General features: G+C 46.0%; 1 protein-coding gene across 1 annotated transcript in view; it reads left to right on the top strand.

Moving 5' to 3' along the window:
• KCNK1 (potassium two pore domain channel subfamily K member 1) overlaps positions 1–12,880 on the top strand; it is a 28,065-nt gene extending 15,185 nt beyond the window's left edge. Inside the window, exon 3 of the mRNA XM_077460578.1 lies at positions 6,560–12,880. Within this exon, the coding sequence (XP_077316704.1) occupies positions 6,560–6,831 (272 nt within the window). The 3' untranslated portion in view covers positions 6,832–12,880. The remainder of the gene's footprint in view (positions 1–6,559) is intronic.
• Positions 12,881–20,924: the final 8,044 nt, after the last annotated feature.

Raw genomic sequence — 20,924 nt, 5'->3', positions numbered from 1 at the left:
GTTGGTGTCAGAGGGAGCAATAGTGCCCCCTTGTTGGTGTCAGTGGGAGCAATAGTGCCCCCTTGTTGGTGTCAGTGGGAGCAATAGTGCCCCCTTGTTGGTGTCAGAGGGAGCAATAGTGCCCCCTTGTTGGTGTCAGTGGGAGCAATAGTGCCCCCTTGTTGGTGTCAGTGGGAGCAATAGTGCCCCATTGTTGGTGTCAGTGGGAGCAATAGTGCCCCATTGTTGGTGTCAGTGGGAGCAATAGTGCCCCCTTGTTGGTGTCAGTGGGAGCAATAGTGCCCCCTTGTTGGTGTCAGAGGGAGCAATAGTGCCCCCTTGTTGGTGTCAGTGGGAGCAATTGTGTCCCATCGTTGGTGTCATTGGGAACAATTGCGCCCCTTTGTTGGGGTCTGTGGGAGGAATTATGCCCCATTGTTGGTGTTAGTGGATAGAATGGTGCCCCATTGTTGGTGTCAGTGGGAGGAATTGTGCACCATTGTTGGTGTTGTTGGGAATAATTGTGCCCCTGTGTTGGGGTCTGTGGGCCCCATTGTTGCTGTCAATGACTGGAATCGAGGATTGGATAAAATTAAGCAAAGGGCCACATTGGGCCCCAGGCCGCAGTTTGGAGACCACTGCTCTAGAACATTGATGGTCGGTATTTACTGTTAAAAAAAAACACACCGGCTTTGCCCATTTCTCTAGAACAGGAGTCTACAAACTTTCGGAACAAAGGGCCAGTTTACGGTCCTTCAGACCTTGGTCAGTGGGAGTAGAAAATATCTTGGCATAAGTGGGTGCAAACAATGCCCCATCACTGGTGTCAGCATAATGAATTGTGCCCCAAACGTTGGTGTCATTGGTAACAATTGTGCCCCTTTGTTGGGGTCTGCGGGAGGAATTATGCCCCCATTGTTGGTGTCAGTGGCTGGAATGGTGCCCCAAAGGTTGCATAAAATTAAGCAAAAGGGCCACATCTGGCCCCCAGGATGCAGTTTGGAGACCACTGCTCTAGAACGGAGGTCAGCAATCATTTACTTTGCCCATTTCGAGGGTATGTCCAGCCCCATCTTTCTTCTTTTATTTTTTTTTCATGCCCTCTGCCCCCCCATGTGATAGGTAGGGGTTGGGTCTGATCATTGGCTGCTCAGTAAGAGAAAGTCCCACTCGGAAGTACTGTGAATGTCCCTTCACTCCGATGGGCAAGGAAGGTGAATATAACCAACAGGGAGGCAAGCTAGTAAGTGAACGTGTACTTTGACCTGTATGGGCCAAGTTCGAATTTACTGTAAGGTACCCATGAACTTGAGATGATGGTCAGCAGATCCGACCACATTGGTTGATGATCAGCTCCATGCAGGGCTTGGCTGAGGGGTTGGCTGGAGAGCTGACCACCCCGGGCATTTTTAGCAGGAGGGAGCACAAAAATAGCACAACCTGCAAACCTATCTCTTGCTGAAGCTGGTCACAGAGCAAGAGTGGAGTCGCTTTGGTCTATTTACCATTGGCACTAGAGGACCTTGTCCCATCACTGACTCCATGGGATCTCATAGATGATATTCGCAGGAAAATTATTCTTGGACAGCAGTGGCGGCTGGTACTTCTTTTGGAGGGGGGAATAAACCACATATCACCCCCTCCCTCCCTCCCCCGTTGCTTGCTCGTCCACCCACCAGTCCCGCACTTACCCCATCTAGGTCACGGGCAGCTTTGGCTCCTTCCTGTGTCTCCTCCTCCTCCTCAGCAGCCAATACGGTCGCTTCTCCTCTCAGCCAATCGAGAGTCTTAAGACCCACCAATCGAGAGTCTTAAGACCCACTTGCTGATTGGTCGGGAATATTAATTCGCTATTGTCACACAACTGGTTGGGCTCAGGGTGCAGTGCTCTGCACCCCGAGCTTACCTTGTTTCAAAGCCAATTAAAGCCTCTTTAAAAAAAAAAAACCCCATTGAAATCCATGGGTCCGATGCCCTGCATGTATATATTAGGGGTCAGGCGCCCCTTTTGGAGGGCCGCCACTGTTGGACAGGAATAAATAGGATGCCAGCTGCAGTAAGTCGTCACCGATGTCAGACCTTTACTGGCCCCTATGTCCAGGACTCTAGTTGGATCTACTCTGGGCTCTATGTCGAGAACTGTAGTCGGACCTTTTCTGGCCCCTATGTCCAAGACTTGAGGTGAACATTAACTGGGATCAGGTCGTACCTTTCTGGCCCCCTATGTCCAGGACTCGGGTCGGACCTTTCTGGCCCCCTATGTCCAGGACTCTGGTAAGACCTTTCTGGCCCCCTATGTCCAGGACTCAGGTCGGACCTTTCTGGGCCCCCTATGTCCAGGACTCAGGTCGGACCTTTCTGGCCCCCTATGTCCAGGACTCGGGTCGGACCTTTCTGGCCCCCTATGCCCAGGACTGGGGTCTGACCTTTCTGGGCCCCCTATGTCCAGGACTCGGGTCGGACCTTTCTGGGCCCCCTATGTCCAGGACTGGGGTCGGACCTTTCTGGCCCCCTATGTCCAGGACTGGGGTCGGACCTTTCTGGCCCCCTATGTCCAGGACTGGGGTTGGACCTTTCTGGCCCCCTATGTCCAGGACTGGGGTCGGACCTTTCTGGCCCCCTTATATCCAGGACTGGGGTCGGACCTTTCTGGCCCCCTTATATCCAGGACTGGGGTCGGACCTTTCTGGCCCCCTTATATCCAGGACTGGGGTCGGACCTTTCTGGCCCCCTTATATCCAGGACTGGGGTCGGACCTTTCTGGCCCCCTTATATCCAGGACTGGGGTCGGACCTTTCTGGCCCCCTATGTCCAGGACTGGGGTCGGACCTTTCTGGCCCCCTATGTCCAGGACTGGGGTCGGACCTTTCTGGCCCCCTTATATCCAGGACTGGGGTCGGACCTTTCTGGCCCCCTTATATCCAGGACTGGGGTCGGACCTTTCTGGCCCCTTTATATCCAGGACTGGGGTCGGACCTTTCTGGCCCCCTTATATCCAGGACTGGGGTCGGACCTTTCTGGCCCCCTATGTCCAGGACTTGGGTCGGACCTTTCTGGGCCCCCTATGTCCAGGACTTGGGTCGGACCTTTCTGGGCCCCCTATGTCCAGGACTGGGGTCGGACCTTTCTGGGCCCCCTATGTCCAGGACTCGGGGTTGGACCTTTCTGGGCCCCCTATGTCCAGGACTGGGGTCGGACCTTTCTGGGCCCCCTATGTCCAGGACTCTGGTGGGACCTTTCTGGCCCTCTATGTCCAGGACTCTGGTGGGACCTTTCTGGCCCCCTATGTCCAGGACTCTGGTGGGACCTTTCTGGCCCCCTATGTCCAGGACTCTGGTGGGACCTTTCTGGCCCCCTATGTCCAGGACTCTGGTGGGACCTTTCTGGGCCCCCTATGTCCAGGACTCAGGTCGGACCTTTCTGGGCCCCCTATGTCCAGGACTCAGGTCGGACCTTTCTGGGCCCCCTATGTCCAGGACTCAGGTCGGACCTTTCTGGGCCCCCTATGTCCAGGACTCAGGTCGGACCTTTCTGGGCCCCCTATGTCCAGGACTCGGGTCGGACCTTTCTGGGCCCCCTATGTCCAGGACTCTAGTGGGACCTTTCTGGCCGCTATGTCCAGGACTCTGGTGGGACCTTTCTGGGCCCCCTATGTCCAGGACTCGGGTCGGACCTTTCTGGGCCCCCTATGTCCAGGACTCGGGTCGGACCTCTCTGGGCCCCCTATGTCCAGGACTCGGGTCGGACCTTTCTGGGCCCCCTATGTCCAGGACTGGGGTCGGACCTTTCTGGGCCCCCTATGTCCAGGACTCGGGTGGGACCTTTCTGGCCCCCTATGTCCAGGACTGGGGTCGGACCTTTCTGGCCCCCGAGGTTACAATACTTTCAGTGAATTTCCAGATAACTTCTTCCTCTGTTTTGTATCCAGTATAAAGTGTTGTGTAATTTCTTCGCCTGTTGATACAACACTTTACTTCAATATTTACACACACACACCGGTTAGCTCGTTGTTTGCAGAACACTTTACAGCTGACATCTCATCTCCCGTCTCTCCCCCGGCAGGCCTGTGTGGGCCGTTCTTCTCAATGTTATCTTTTTACTATTTTGTTTCTAATCAAAACATGTCCAAGAAACCATATCTGCAGGTAAAAGCTCAGAAAAACCAATGCAAAGTGTTCTCCTTCCCATGGTTCATGTCATTTTCACTTGCAATTTGCCTCTGAAATTGATAGAATATTTGACATCTCCGGGAAGCAGTGGCCACTGGCGGCAAACAAACCCCCCCCTCCCCCCAGGTCCGCACTCACCCCTCTAGAGGTCACGGTGCAATGGCTTTCCCAGCTTCTCCCCCGTCTTCTTTAGTTCCGCCTCCTGTCCTAATTGGCTGTGAGGAGAAGCCAGGAACCGATAGCGAATATCGATTCGCTAGTATCACAAGTGGGAGAGGCACTGCGCCCCGAGCCCAACATTTTTCAAGCCAATTAGAGTCTCAGGCTCTAATCATGTGTTTGGGGAAAAAAAAGAGGGACCTCATAGAAGGCATTAGTCTGGCGCTGCGCATACAACCTGGGGGGGGGGGGTGCCCCTCTGTGCCTTATGGACGGGCCGCCACTGCCAGGAAGTCTATTACCTAGTCACCGCCCCTTCTTCTCCTGGGAGGGTCTCATTACTGTCTCTACTGGCCCAGCAACCCCACCGCTTCTCATCTGGGATCGTCTAATTACTTTCTATGCTGGCCCAACTCCTCCTTCCCTCCTTACATAGGAGTGAAGGTGAATAGTATAGAGCAGTGGCCTCCAAACTGCGGCCCTTTGCCTTTTATCCGGCCTTTGGGGCAATTTTCCTCCTACTGACAAGGACTATGGGGGGCATAATTCTTTCCACTGACACCAACAATGGAGGACTATTCCTCCTACTGTTACCGTAAATGGGCACCCCTAAACCCACAGACCTCAATGATGGGGCACTAGTCCTCCTACTGACACCAACAATGGTGCAGTATTCCTCCCACTGACACCCATGATGGGGCACTATTTTTCCCACTTATACCAATGATGAGGTACTAGTACTCATACTGACCCAAACTATGGGGACATAATTCCTCTCGCTGACACCAATGATGAGGCACCATTCCTCATATTGACACCAATGATGGGGCACAATTCCTCCCACTGACACCACACCAATGATGGGGCACAATTCCTCCCACTGACACCACACCAATGATGGGGCACAATTCCTCCCACTGACACCACACCAATGATGGGGCACAATTCCTCCCACTGATACCACACCAATGATGGGGCACAATTCCTCCCACTGACACCACACCAATGATGGGGCACAATTCCTCCCACTGGCACCACACCAATGATGGGGCACTATTCCTCCCACTGACACCACACCAATGATGGGGCACTATTCCTCCCACTGACACCACACCAATGATGGGGCACTATTCCTCCCACTGACACCACACCAATGATGGGGCACTATTCCTCCCACTGACACCACACCAATGATGGGGCACTATTCCTCCCACTGACACCACACCAATGATGGGGCACTCTTCCTCCCACTGACACCAATTATGGGGCACTATTCCTCCCACTGATACCAATGATAAGGCATTAATCTGCCCACTGACACTAAAAATGGGGCACTATTCCTCCCACTGACACCAAATATGGAGTACTATTAGACATGTGCAAAAGGAAAAAAAATGTTTTGTTTAGTTTTAATTAGTTAATTAATTAATTTCGTTTAGTTATATTCGTTAAATTTGTTAAATTCGTCTTTGGATTTCATTTCGTTTTCTACTGAATTCGCAAAATCGGTCGCATTCGAAAATATTTCTACCGGATTCAAAATTATTTCAACCGCGTTTGAAACTATTTCAACTGGATTCGAAAATATTTTGCGACCCGACTTTAGGGCCATGTATCTTGGGGTCCCATGGTGCTAGAAACCCCAAATTTGGAGATGTTGTAGTGCTAGTTCTATTGTGTTTGTATACCAAATTTGGGGTTTCTAGCTACAAGTGGCCCCGAGATATGCGGCCCCAAAGTCGGGTCGCAAAATGTCATTCTCTGCTGCAGAAAAGTGCTTGACATTTTGCGACCCGACTTTGGGGCCACGTATCTCAGGGTCACTTTGAGCTAGAATCCCCAATTTGGAGATGTTGTAGTGCTAGTTCTACTGTGTTTGCTTGCCAAATTTGGGGTTTCTAGCTACAAGTGGCCCCGAGATACGTGGCCCCAAATTCGGGTCGCAAAATGTCATTTTTTCGAATTTGATTCGAATTTCGTTTTAATTCGTTAGCATTGTAATTCGGTAATTCGGATGCAACCGAATGTCCGAATAATGAAAATTTGTCTGAATTTCGATTCGGAACTAAATGAAATGCACATCTCTAAGTACTATTCGTCACACTGACACCAGTGATTAGGCACTCTTCCTCTTGTCCCTGCCCCCCCCCCCCCCCCCCCCCACCCTATCCAACTCTAAAACATGTTTTGGCCAGAGTAGGGCTTTCATTTCTTGACCACGTCACGTCATTTCTTCGTTTCTTTTTCCACAGGCTACTTGATACTGGGCCTGTTGGCCATGCTGGTGACCCTGGAAACATTTTGTGAGCTTCAGGAACTGAAAACATTCCGTAAGCTGTTCTACGTGAAGAGAAGCAAGGACGAAGATCAGGAGAGCATCATGGAGCATGACCAGCTGGCCTTCTCCTCCATCTCAGACCAGGTGGCATCACTGAAAGATGAGCGGAAACTCAGCGAGCCGTTTGTGGCGCTCCAGCCGGTCGTTAATTACTCCAGTGAAGGCTCTATAAACAATGAGCAATAGAGCAAGAGATGTACAGTGTTTTCAAATGAGACGTCTGCAAGAGATATCCAATACTGTCATACCAGACATAGGCAAGAGATATAAAATGCCTCCATATCATTAATCGCAACAGATTTCCAATACCGCCATATCTTACATCAGTAAGAGATATCCAATGCCGCCATATCAGACATTGGCAAGAGTTAACCAATGCCGCCATATCAGACATCGGCAAGAGTTTTCCAATGCCGCCATATCAGACATCGGCTAGAGATATCCAATGTCTCCATATCAGACATCGGCAAGGGATATCCAATATCTCCATAACCGACATTGGCAAGAGTTATTCAATACCTCCATATCAGACATCGGCAAGAGATATCCAATGCCGCCATATCAGACATCGGCAAGAGTTATCCAATGCCTCCATATCAGACATCGGCAACAGATATCCAATGCCACCAAATCAGACATCGGTAAGAAATATCCAATACCTCCATATCAGACATTGGCAAGAGATATCCAATGCCGCCATATCAGACATCGGCAAGAGTTATCCAATGCCTCCATATCAGACATCGGCAACAGATATCCAATGCCTCCATATCAGACATTGACAAGCGATATCCAATGCCACCAAATCAGACATCGGTAAGAAATATCCAATACCTCCATATCAGACATTGGCAAGAGATATCCAATGCCGCCATATCAGACATCGGCAAGAGATATCCAATGCCGCCATATCAGACATCGGCAAGAGTTATTCAATACCTCCATATCAGACATTGACAACAGATATCCAGTGCCTCTATATCAGACATTGGCAACAGATATCCAATGCCTCTATATTAGACATCGGCAACAGATATCCAATGCCTCCATATCAGACATTGGCAACAGATATCCAATGCCTCCATATCAGACATTGGCAACAGATATCCAATGCCTCCATATCAGACATTGACAAGCGATATCCAATGCCACCAAATCAGACATCGGTAAGAAATATCCAATACCTCCATATCAGACATTGGCGCAATCATCGCACAAGTCCAATCTGCTTTTCCGAGAGGGAAAAAAAAAAAAAGAGTTTCTCAAAGAGATAATACATCCTCCATAGGTGGAGCCTGGTATGAGGAGTCACCCTTCTTATATGAGCTGGGAACCTCAGGGGCGGGATCACTCCACCCTTTGGAGTGATTTGTGTTCACCTAACCATCTCCATTCCTCTTATTGCAACCTCTACAATATAAAATGATCAAAATACTGTTCCGGGGCGTGGAAAACCTCCTCGGATGCTCATACCTCATTTGACTCTTTACGATCTCCAAAAAAACGGAAGATCAGTTTTTGGGTGGACTTCGTTTTTTGTTTTTTTTTTACTTCTTTAGATGTTTTCAGATCCAGGATCTTCCGGGTCCTCTCTGAGCTGGTCAGCTCTTTAAACCTGTCACGGATCTTGAGAACAATCTTAATGCGTGGGCACCTTTTTAGACATGTTGTTTAAATGCAATATTTAAAGCTGAACTCCGGGGGCAGACGGCTAAACAAACAGATAACGTTTATATATATATGGGGAGTTATTTTTTTTATTTATCTTTTTTGCCTTTTTTTTTTTGCAGTTCTGTCCATCCAGTCCTGAGATTACACAATATAAGGCATGAGACCTGATTTATTTATTTTTTTTTTTTCTCCGCTGCACTTTAAGCAATACAGCTCGGCCCTTTCCCCAGTCTGGGATTGGACAGTGAAAGGAGAAGCAGCAGATAATTAAGCTCATTTGTCACTCTGATCTCTCCTTCTACCAGCAAGTTTTTATTTTATTTTTTTGTTCCAGTTCATTACCGTAGCTCCCAGTCCTACTTCTTCCTCTCCTAGTCTGAGCTCTGCTGAACAGCAACTACAAAAGGCTGATAGCAAGTCAAATTGAGGTATTTGCACTGTATGATTACTTACCTGCTTGAATTGCTGTTTTGTTTTGTTTTGTTTTTTGTCTTACTGACATTCAGCTTTAAATATATAATATTTTAGAGACTGTATATTTATTAAGCGGATAAGCTGGGAATTTTCGGCATGTCTGTTGTGTACGTCGCGCAGATCGGGAGTTCCACCGGCACATGGCCTTTGGCGCCCACCACTCTTGTAGGGTCACCTTTTTTATTTAATTTTTTTACACAGGACATTTCTTTTACTGGCCCTATCCTGGTAAAAAAACAAAAATATATATATATATATTGTGAAAAAAATAACCTTACATGAGATGGTTTGTATTTTTACTGGTGGGTAGATACCTATATAGGTAAGTGCCCCTTTCTGCCTCCGGCGTCCATAGGGACGGGCCTGCAGAGTCCCCGATTGTAAACTATGTCCATTGGCTGCTATGTAGCAGAGGTACGGAGTGGCTCGTTGGAACAAGCCGCGCTTTATTTTTTAGATGTAGAATATTCCTTTTTAGATGTATTTTTGTAGAGTGTAAATATTCAGTGGCAGGTAAGGTTCTCCGAGCACAGACCACACAAAGCCTTGACGTTCCACAGCTGCTGCATTCCAAGTCCCTGCCCTCCCCTGTTTATTTTGGTGGGTCTCATCGTTGGTTTAGAACCTCGCCCTGCCATCGACCTGTCAGGGTATGTACACAGAGGTGAGTTGGCAAAAGGTATATAAACACTGAACGCCTGATATTTCCTACCAACGTTTGCACTCATAGTTTGCGCACTTTAATTTGTTGATTATTCCTATTGGGGGTTGGGGCGCATCATAGCTCAACAGCTTTTTACTGCATCTTGGGGACCCTTAGAACTTAGATATGAATTGCAGGTAAGAACCAGATCATCCTCAGAAGCCAAGGTCCAGTTGAATGTCCACGTGGCCCAGCTAGGACCTTCGTGGTCACTTCACAAGAGAAGGTGAACTTGTAGGCAGCGTGTGTGAGTACAGACCAGCCACTGTCCACCAGGGTTCTGTGGAACACTAGGGTTCCTCCATAGACCAGCCACTGTCCACCAGGGTTCTGTGGAACCCTAAGGTTCCTCCATAGGTTGCTAGGGGTTCCTTGAGCTATAGCCGGCTAACCTCCCATATGATGGTGTCTGTATAGTTTCTAGAGTCAACAGAGCCAGAGGCAGGTCATCCTCAGGCAGGAGTCAAGAGCTAGTCAGATGTTCAGGAGGCCCAGCATATTACTCCAGCTTTGAGCTTCATGCTTCTGTACTAAACCAGGGTGCTATTGCAATTGGTCACTTCACAAGAGAAGATGAACTTGTAGGCAGCGTGTGTCAGTACAGACCAGCCATTGTCAACCAGGGTTCTGTGGAACACTAGGGTTCCTCCATAGACCAACCACTGTCCACCAAGGTTCTGTGGAACCCTAAGGTTCCTCCATAGGTTGCTAGGGGTTCCTTGAGCTATAGCCGGCTAACCTCCCATATGATGGTGTCTGTATAGTTTCTAGAGTCAACAAAGCCAGAGGCAGGTCATATTCAGGCAGGAGCCAAGAGCTAGTCAGATGTTCAGGAGGCCGAGGTTTAACCTTCATGCTTCTGCACTAAACCAAGGTGCTATTGCAATTGGTCACTTCACAAGGGAAGAATGGACTTGTAGGCAGCGTGTGTCAGCACAGACCAGCCATTGTCAACCAGGCTTCTGTGGAACACTAGGGTTCCTCCATAGGTTGCTAGGGGTTCCTTGAGCTATAGCCGACTAACCACCCATGTGATGGTGTCTGTATAGTTTCTAGAGTCAACAGAGCCAGAGGCAGGTCATCCTCAGGCAGGAGCCAAGAGCTAGTCAGATGTTCAGGAGGCCGAGGTTTAACCTTCATGCTTCTGCACTAAACCAGGGTGATATTGCAATTGGTCACTTCACAAGAGAAGATGAACTTGTAGGCAGCGTGTGTCAGTACAGACCAGCCATTGTCAACCAGGCTTCTGTGGAACACTAGGGTTCCTCCATAGGTTGCTAGGGGTTCCTTGAGCTATAGCCGGCTAACCTCCCATATGATGGTGTCTGTATAGTTTCTAGAGTCAACAGAGCCAGAGGCAGGTCATCCTCAGGCAGGAGTCAAGAGCTAGTCAGATGTTCAGGAGGCCCAGCATATTACTCCAGCTTTGAGCTTCATGCTTCTGCACTAAACCAGGGTGCTATTGCAATTGGTCACTTCACAAGGGAAGGATGGACTTGTAGGCAGCTGGTGCCAGTACTGATCAGCCATTATCAACCAGGATTCGGTGGAACCCTAAGGTTCCTCCAGAGGTTGCTAGGGGTTCCTTGAGCTGTAGTTGACTGACCTTCCATTTGATGGTTTTTGGGATCAACAAGCCAAATGCATGACACCAATGCAAGTAGAATTTTTCCTAATGACCACCAACGAATTGGTTTAAGCAGGGGTTTCATAACCGAAAACTACTTCAAGGGTTTCTTTGGGGCAAAAAGGTTTATAAAGACTGGTACAGACAATGCAAATGGAGTAATCAATGTCAATTTGCTGCCTCCCTGCATCGGGCCCCATTCTACCTTGGAGAGCTTTTAGATGAGATTGCAACCAGGACAGTATTTGCACCTCCGTCCACCCTGTATCTGCTCAGTATTTTTTCCCCGGGAACCCCGGCCCCGGGACTTGCAGAGGAAGGGTTTGATAAGACATGCACCAGGATCTTGTAGTGCCTCCTGTCACTCGCTTATAGACATTTGTAGTGCTTATAGACATTTATAGCGTGTTCTAGTGACAGGTCAACTTTAAAGAGGAGTTATGATTGTAATAATAATCTGCATTTCACATAAATGAACAGCGCACAGGTTTGCTTAATCAAATACCATTATTACTTTGAGTGCAGCACCCTGGCGCCTAAAGCCAAAAGAGAAAGACAATCAGATCTGACAAATATTAATGCATGTCCTCAATAAGTCCCTGAATTCAATGCCTGGCCAATTATCCTTGGGGTACAGCTATAGACCAGCCTGGTTGATCATTATTGTTTCCTCAGGGGCAGAGCTATAGACCAGCCTGCTTAATCATAATTGTTACCTTGGAGGCAGAGCTCTAGACCAACCTGCTTGACCACAATTGTTTCCTCGGGGGTAAAGCTATAGACAAGGCTGCTTGATCATTGTTTCCTTGGGGGCAGAGCTCTAGACCTGCCTGCTTGATCATTATTGTTACCTTGGAGGCAGAGCTCTAGACCAACCTGCTTGACCACAATTGTTTCCTCGGGGTAAAGCTATAGACAAGGCTGCTTGATCATTGTTTCCTTGGGGGCAGAGCTCTAGACCTGCCTGCTTGATCATTGTTTCCTCGAGGGCAGAGCTCTAGACCAGCCTGCTTGATCATTGTTTCCTCGAGGGCAGAGCTCTAGACCAGCCTCCTTGATCATTGTTTCCTCGGGGGCAGAGCTCTAGACCAGCCTGCTTGATCATTATTGTTTCCTCGAGGGCAGAGCTCTAGACCAACCTGCTTGACCACAATTGTTTCCTCGGGGGTAAAGCTCTAGACCAGCCTGCTTGATCATTATTGTTTCCTCGGGGGCAGAGCTCTAGACCAGCCTGCTTGACCACAATTGTTTCCTCGGGGGCAGAGTTCTAGACCAGCCTGCTTGATCATTATTGTTTCCTCGGGGGCAGAGTTCTAGACCAGCCTGCTTGATCATTATTGTTTCCTCGGGGGCAGAGCTCTAGAGCAGCCTGCTTGATCATTATTGTTTTTTTTCCCTCAAGATAAGTCAACGCCAAATGTAGCCCCCACAGACTAGGTAGATTAGGCTTACTGTTATCTGACTAGCAGGAGCATTATGGGCTTTTCATGTCATTAGAGACTGTAGTAGGATAAGGATCAGTACACAACTTTAGAGGCTACACATAAAAAAAAAATAACGTCTACAGGTCCTCTTTACTGAAGGTACAATAAACTGCTGATGCAGCATTACTTCTATAGACTATGGATCCAGCAACCGGCACTGCACCGTAAGCCATTCTGATAGTACTGTATGTATCTGTATGCAATAATCCCACCCCCTGAAAACTTGAATGTCCTTTTAAAGGGTTGTAAATAAATAAATAAAATGTATTGGAAAAACTTGGTGTCATACTTGGTGTCATACTTGGTGTCATACTTGGTGTCATACATGGTGTCATACTTGGTGTCATACTTGGTGTCATACATACATGATGTCATTCTGAATGGGAAGTCTGGCAGTTCTTTATGTGCTGTACACAAGGACTCTACACAGTGCGAAGAATAGAACATTTTGGGCTCGATTCATTAAGAGTTAAAGAGGAAGTAAACTTCCATCAATTGTTTGTACCTATAGGTAAGCCTATAATAAGGGTTACCTATAGGTACTGTAAATATCTCCTAAATATGCACCGTTTAGGTGATCTGTATTGCATATGCAGCTGATGACGTCATCGGCACTTTGCGCTCTGAAGGACCGACCACCCGTGCCGTTTCTTCAGAGTCCTGTGCCGTGACCGGCTGGGCTCCCCGCACGCATGCGTGGGAGTGACGTCGCTCGGCTCCGCCCACTCACACAGCCGGAGTCCGCGGACCCAGAAGGAAGATGGGCGAAGATGGGATGGATGTGGCCTCCAGCGGTGACAGCGAGGGCTTTGTTTGCAGTTAAGTTTCACATAATGCGCTAGTTCATACTAGCACATTATGCCTTTGCTTTGTCAAGGAAAAAAAGTGCAATTCACTAAGAATTTTGCATTAAATAACAAATGTGGTATTTGTTCGATCGAACGGTACCTATCACATTTTTACATGCAGTAATTTTTTGCATTGAGCTGGTAAGGAGTGTGCCGGGAAGCCGGCCGCCATGTCCTTACCAGGTGACTCCTTAGCTGGTAAGCGAGTTGCCCGCTGATATCTGAATGTATAAATAATATGCTGGTAATTAGAAATTAATTATGGAAAAAACAGAGTGGGGTCCCCCCCCCAAAACATTACAGCCCCTTCAGGTCTGGTATGGTTTTTAAAGGAGACCCCATGCCAAAATGTAAAAAAAAAAAAAAAAAGGCATGGGGTCCACCCCAAAAACCACACCAGACCCTTATCCGAGAATACAGCCTGGCAGAAATCCTCCAGCAACCATACCAGGCCACATGCCCTCAACATAGGCCTCTTCCCCACAACCCTGGACAGTGGTTGTGGGGGTCTGCGGGCAAGGGAGTCATCGGAATCTGGAAGCCCCCTTTAACAAGGGGGCCCCCCAGATCCCACCTCCCCCCCCCCCCGTGTGAATGGGTATAGGGTACACTGTACACCTACTCATTCACCAAAATGTCAAAAACAAATAACACAGTTTATGACAATTGTTAAAGGGGGCTTCCAGATTCTGATAAACCCCCCCCCCCCCCCCCGCCTGCAGACCTCCACAACCACTGCCCAGGGTTGTGGGGAAGAGGCCCTTGTCCCCAACAACATGGGGACAAGGTGCTTTCGGGTGGGGGTGGGGGGGGCAGTCTCTGTGATCGTGGGTAATGACCTGTCAGACGGTGGAGGTGCCTAAAGCTGAACTGTACAGACAGGAAAAATGTCATTTAAATATGTTCCGTAATACCCACAAAGGATATAAATCCATTTTTGTGAGCGCCTTTACAGACCCAGATTTTACCTTGCAAAAGTAGATGTGACATCATTCCTATGCTGTACATAGCCCGTGCGAAGAGCAGAGCGGTGGGAGGGGCCCAGCAGGCTCCACCCACTACAGGCTGCCTGCAGAAAACTACAGGAGGGGGCGGAGACCAGACCACAAGACTGGTCACCCTGCACAAGGAGAGAGAGCAGAGCTGTGGGAGGGGCCCAGCAGGCTCCACCCACTACAGGCTGCATGCAGAACACTACAGGAGGGGGCGGAGACAAGACCACAAGACCAGTCACCCTGCACAAGGAGAGAGAGAGAGCAGAGCTGTGAGAGGGGCCCAGCAGGCTCCACCCACTACAGGCTGCCTGCAGAACACTACAGGAGGGGGGCGGAGACAAGACCAGTCACCCTGCACAAGGAGAGAGAGAGAGAGAGCAGAGCTGTGGGAGGGGCTCAGCAGGCTCCACCCACTACAGGCTGCCTGCAGAACACAACAGGAGGGGGGCGGAGACAAGACCAGACTCCCTGCACAAGGAGGGAGAGCAGCAGCGATCGGTCTTTTATTACAGGAAGCTCCAGCACTACAGAACCCAGCTTGGCGGTTAAGAAGCAGCGATGCTGAGACGAGTTCGGCCAGGGAGCGACTCTTTAGTGTCCGGTGAGTGTTCTCCTCGTCTCCAGCGATTGGATCGTGTAGTGACATGGGCACGCAATCTGCAATTATTGTACAATTCTTGTACAATCGCCAAAAAGGATTTAATGCGAGTGCAATCAACTTGGTGTACGAGCAGTTATCTGAGCCGTTACATAATATGCCTAATGATAAATCTAAAACGGATTGTACCATCAGATTGTGACATGTGTAGCCAGCAAATACTGGCCTTTTACTTGGGTCTGAGCCCACTGCCTCCCCCTTACACCAGGAAGATAATAATGTGACCAGCAGCTGCAATCTCATCCAGAAACCCTGTGAAAAGCCTTTCTGCAAAAAAATCTATAAAAAATAAAAAATCAATAAAAAAAGTATCCGAGGTTGCAATATTTCTAGAATAGCCATAGAAGATTACTGGTTACGTTTACTGCACCGTAATTCAAAGTAAAGGCATGAAAATGCGTATATATATATATATATATATATTTATATATATATATATATATATATATATATATATATATATATATATATATATCTATATATATATATATATATATATATATAGATAGATATATAGATATATATATAGATAGATATATAGATATATAGATAGATAGATATATAGATATATATAGATATATATAGATATATATAGATATATATATAGCTATAGATATAGATAGATAGATATAGATATAGATATATATAGATATAGATATAGATATAGATATAGATAGATATAGATATATATAGATATAGATATAGATATATATATAGATATATATAGATATATATATATAGATATATATAGATATATCTCTGAGAGAGAGAGAGAGAGAGAGAGAGAGAGACATTACACACACATACAAATATAGATATACAGTATATATATATATATATATATATATATATAGGGGGACAGCGCCACCTGCTGGTCAGAGTGTGATAACACAGGACAGGCTAAGAACTAGGAATAAAAGTATATATAAAAGGCCCCATATCCCCTAACACCATCTATGCTCACCACTCTGGAGGGGGTGGGTTTAGGTTTTTAACCCCATATCCCACAGCAGCAGTATTCCCCGAACATCACCACCCCCCCCACCCCCCCCCCACCCCCCCCCCCCCCCCCCCGGTACTCCCTTCCAGACCCACAGGCCTGGACTAAAGAAATAATAAATCTGATTTCCCATCTGGTAGAAGCAAGTAGTGATACGTTCAAATCTATGCTTTTTTTTTTTTTGTATTTTAACTCCGACAAACAATAACTTGGCCCAAAAAAAGCCCCATAAAGAATGCAAAATGCAAATCGTGGCAAAATCGCGTGTGCAAAAAAAATAAAAAATAATAATAATAATAAAATAACGGGGGTACAGACAGCAATGGAAACTGACCGGTGTTCTACTCCCTCTCCACTCCATCCAAAGCTTTTATAGTTTAACCTCCTTCTGGGGAAGATGATTGCTGACATCCCAGGACCTTGATGGTGAAGGTGATGACAGGTCGGATAGTTGGGACTTTCCCTTCTTACAACTTGTCTCTCTCGGGGAAAGGCTTATTCAACTAAAGAGCCTATTTCACCCCATACAGTGTTCCTAAGATGGATCAAGGTTGTTGGAGATGCTCTCACCCTCTCGGAGATTCCAACCACGTCTTCTGGTCATGGCCTGCTATCACCCAATGTTGGGAGTCAGTAGTAGTTCCGAATTATCCACATGGTCTCAGGATTAGCTTCCCCCCCCCCCCCACTCTCTATATGTCTGCATGCCGGGCTCGGTCGAGGATCCACAGTGGCCAATGAACATTACTAGGGCTTCTCCTATTCTACGCCAAGAAGGCCATCACTGTCACATGGAAAAAGCCAGATCCTCCCAACAGTGACATTTTGGAAGAAGCTGGCCAATACCGCTCTGTATAAAAGACACCTACTGTAACACGGGGTGCCCCAAAAAAAAATGAGACAAAGTATCAGTGGTGACTTCCAGGATCTCGTCACTCCTCCTGGATGCACCCGAGGCCCCAGTCCAGGGTCACACAGATGGAAGCCTCCACAAGGGGATTGGAAGCAAAATCCAGCAGGAGCTCCAGAGTATAAAAGAGAAGAGAGGCGCCTCTAAGTGTAGCAATATGTTGCTAAATGTTGTACAGTAAAACCTTGGTTTGAGAGTAACTTGGTTTGAGAGCGTTTTGCAAGACAAGCAAAATGTTTAAATCAATTTTGGCTTGATATACAAGCAGTGTCATGTCACAACTAAGTATAAAAGAGAAGAGAGGCGCCTCTAAGTGAAGCAATATGGTTACATTTAATGAAGGTCCAACATTTAGCAACATATTTCTACACTTATGCCGCGCACACACGATCGGACTATGCGGCAGACTTGATCCGGCGGACCAGAGTCCCCCAGACAATCCGCCCGTGTGTGGGCTCTGGCGGACTTTTTCTTTCCAAAAGTCCGGCGGACTCGGCAGTCCAGCGGACAATCCGCACATTTGTGTGCTTGTCTGCCGGACTTTTGAAATGAACGGACTTGCCCACACACGGAGTAAAGTCCGTTCATTTTGAATGTGACTCCAGGTAGACGGGACTAGCGAAGGAGGTCAATGTCTCCGCCTCCTTCGGCGAGATTGGCACCTCGCTGGCCCCCGTCACCTGGTATGGATTTAAAGGGGAAAACCTACGCTGAAAAAAGTCCATAGCAGACCCTTATCCGAGCATGCAGCCCGGCTGGTCAGGAAAGGGGGTGGGGACGAGCGAGTGGCCCCCCTCCTGAACAATACCAGGATGCATGCCCCCACCCCAAAGCACCTTGTCCCCATGTTGATGAGGACAAGGGCCTCTTCCCTGACAACCCTGGCCATTGTTTGCCGGGGGTCTGCGGGCAGGGGGCTTATCAGAATCCGGGAGCCCCCTTTAATAAGGGGGCTTCCAGATACTGGCCCCCCACCCTATGTGAATGAGTATGGGGTACGATGTATTCCTACCCATTCACCTGGTGAAAAAAGTGTAAATAAAAAAACAACACAAGTTTTTAAAATAATTTATTAGACAGCTCCGGTGGTCTTCTCTTCTTCCCCTTGGGGGGGTCTTCTCGCCGGACTCCATCGCTATGTTCTGCTATTTACTAGCAGAGGAGCCCGGCTTTCTTCTTCATCATCCCCGTCCAGGGGTCTTCTTCCGACTTCAGGGTCTTCTTCTTCCTTCTTCCGCCGCAATGGCAGGGACGCGTTGTGCGGTGACTTATATAGGGACAAGAGGCCGGGTCACAGGGTGATGTCACATGGTGACCCCACTCCTTATGATGTCACAGTCCTAGCATCCTCTGGGGCTGTGACATCATAAGGGGCGGGGTCACCATGTGACATCACCTGGCGACCCCGCCCCTTGTCCCTATATAAGTCGCTGCACAACGCGTCCCTGCCACTGCGGCCAGAGAGAGCGTCTTGTCAACATGGAAAAGAAGAAGAAGAGAAGAAGGCGGCAGCGACAGAAGACCGGGCCAACGCTTGTAAAAGAGCAATAAGAAGATAGCGGAGGCCCGACAGAAGAACCGAAGAGTGGGACAAGACCCCCGGAAGAAGACCCCCGGACGGTGGCGGCGACGACAAAGAAGAAAGCCGGGCTCCTCCGCTAGTAAAAGAGCAGAAGATAGTGGAGGAGTCCGTCAAGAAGACCCCCCAAGACGGAAGAAGACCACCGGAGCTGTCTAATAAATTATTTTAAAAATGTGTGTTGTTTTTTTATTTACACTTTTTTTCACCAGGTGAATGGGTAGGGGTACATGAGAATCGTGATCTTTTTATTCTAAGCAAAAAAAAATTGGGATTCTCGAATTACGCTCGCAATCCGAGGTTTTACTGTACCTTCATTCAATGGAACCATATTGCTACACTTAGAGGCGCCGCTCTTCTCTTTTATCCTCTGTTGTGAAATGACGCTACTTGTATATCAAGACCTTGCTTGTATATCAAGACCTTGCTTGTATATCAAGACCTTGCTTGTATATCAAGTCAAAATTTATTGAAAAAATTTAGCTTGTCTTGCAAAACGCTCTCAAACCAAGTTACTCTCAAGGCAAGGTCTAATTGTATATATAAAATTCAATTCAATTATATATATTATATTGTATATTATATTATAATGCAATTATAGTATATTGTATTGTAATTCATATATATTTTATATATATATATATATATATATATATATATATATATATATATATATATATATATATATATATATATATATTTTTTTTTTTTTTTTACTTGAATTACAGTGCACGTAATTTAATATAAATGACTTGTTTTATATAATAAATATATTTTATGCATACATTTATTCCCAAGTGTAAGGAGCCTGTAGTGTGTTATCACACTCCGGCCAGCAGGTGGCGCTGTGCTGCAGAGAATGGGAGCAGGGAAGCAGGATGGAAGGTGTGAGTGTCAGCACAGGTGTTGTGTTCCCATCACAGGTGAGTTTATAGGTTTCTATTTTCATCTCTCCTCTGCTTCATTCACTTTTATTATTTATTTTTTATGCAGCTTTTTTAGCAACTATCATGTGCACCTGTGTGCTGTCTGCAGCTGCTGATGTGTGGAGTAAAGCTTGCACATTTCTTTGGCCCTGTGTCTGCTGTACAGCTTGCACTCTTTGTCTCCAGGAGGTTACATTGTAATAAATCTGTGTTTGGTTGGGTAGGAAATAAGAATTTTTAGTGTGTTTGTTGCTTGTTTATTGTTAAAGATGTGTAATTGTGTGTGTATTACTATACAGCAATAGCGTGTTTGCAAAATACATCTTCCACTACCCTGTGTACGTTTTTTTTTTTGAACGTCTTTTTTGGTGCATTTTTTAATTCCCTGTCCAGTTTGCTTCATTTAGAATTATTTTCAGTCTTGTGTTACTAATAAAAATCTATATATTAATTTTTTTTCGTGAATTTTTTTTAATTCCTCATCCACTTTTCATCATTTAGAATTATTTTCAGTCTTTTGCTACTAATTATATATATATATATATATATATATATATATATATATATATATATATATATATATATATAATTTTTTTTTTTTTTTTTTTTTTGGTGCATTTTTTTTAAATTCCCTGTCCAGTTTGCATTATTTAGAATTTTTTTCAGTCTTTTGTTACTAATATTATTTTTCTTTTTTTGGTGCATGTTTTTTAATTCCCTGTCCAATTTTACATCATTTAGAATTATTTTCAGTCTTTTGCTACTAATATATATATTTTTTTCTTTTTTGGTGAATTTTTTTATTTTATTTTTTTTTTAGTTCCCCATCCAGTTTGCATTATTTAAAATAATTTTCAGTCTTTTGCTACTAATACATTTTTTTTTATTTTTTTTTTTTGGTGCATTTTTTTTTTAATTCCTCATCCACGTTTCATCATTTTAGAATTATTTTCAGTCTTTTGCTACTAATATTTATTTTTTTGGTGCATTTATTTTTTTTTTCCTCATCCACTTTTCATCATTTAGAATTATTTTCAGTCTTTTGCTACTAATATATATATATATATATATATATTTCTTTTTTTGGTGCATTTTTTTTAAATTCCCCGTCCAGTTTGCATTATTTAGAATTTTTTTCAGTCATTTGCTACTAATAATATATATTTGTTTTCCTTTTCGGTGCATTTATTTATTTATTTTTTTTTTTTTTTAAATTCCCCATCCAGTTTGCATCATTTAGAATTATTTTCAGCCTTTTGCTACTAATTAAATGCTGAGTTAAGCCAAAAAACCTTTTTAGTTTTGATTGAGTAGGAAAGGGTTAACAACCCCCGTCAGTTTGTTATATTTTTTTTTTTTTTTTTGCTATCTCTATCCCGTTGGGGAGATTTCCCTTCACTTCCT

Source organism: Lithobates pipiens, unplaced genomic scaffold (genome assembly GCF_037356315.1).
Source record: "Lithobates pipiens isolate NorthernLeopardFrog02 unplaced genomic scaffold, aLitPip1_a1.2 Scaffold_28, whole genome shotgun sequence".
Classification (NCBI taxonomy): Eukaryota; Metazoa; Chordata; class Amphibia; order Anura; family Ranidae; genus Lithobates; species Lithobates pipiens.
This window is presented reverse-complemented; position numbering and strand designations above follow the sequence as displayed.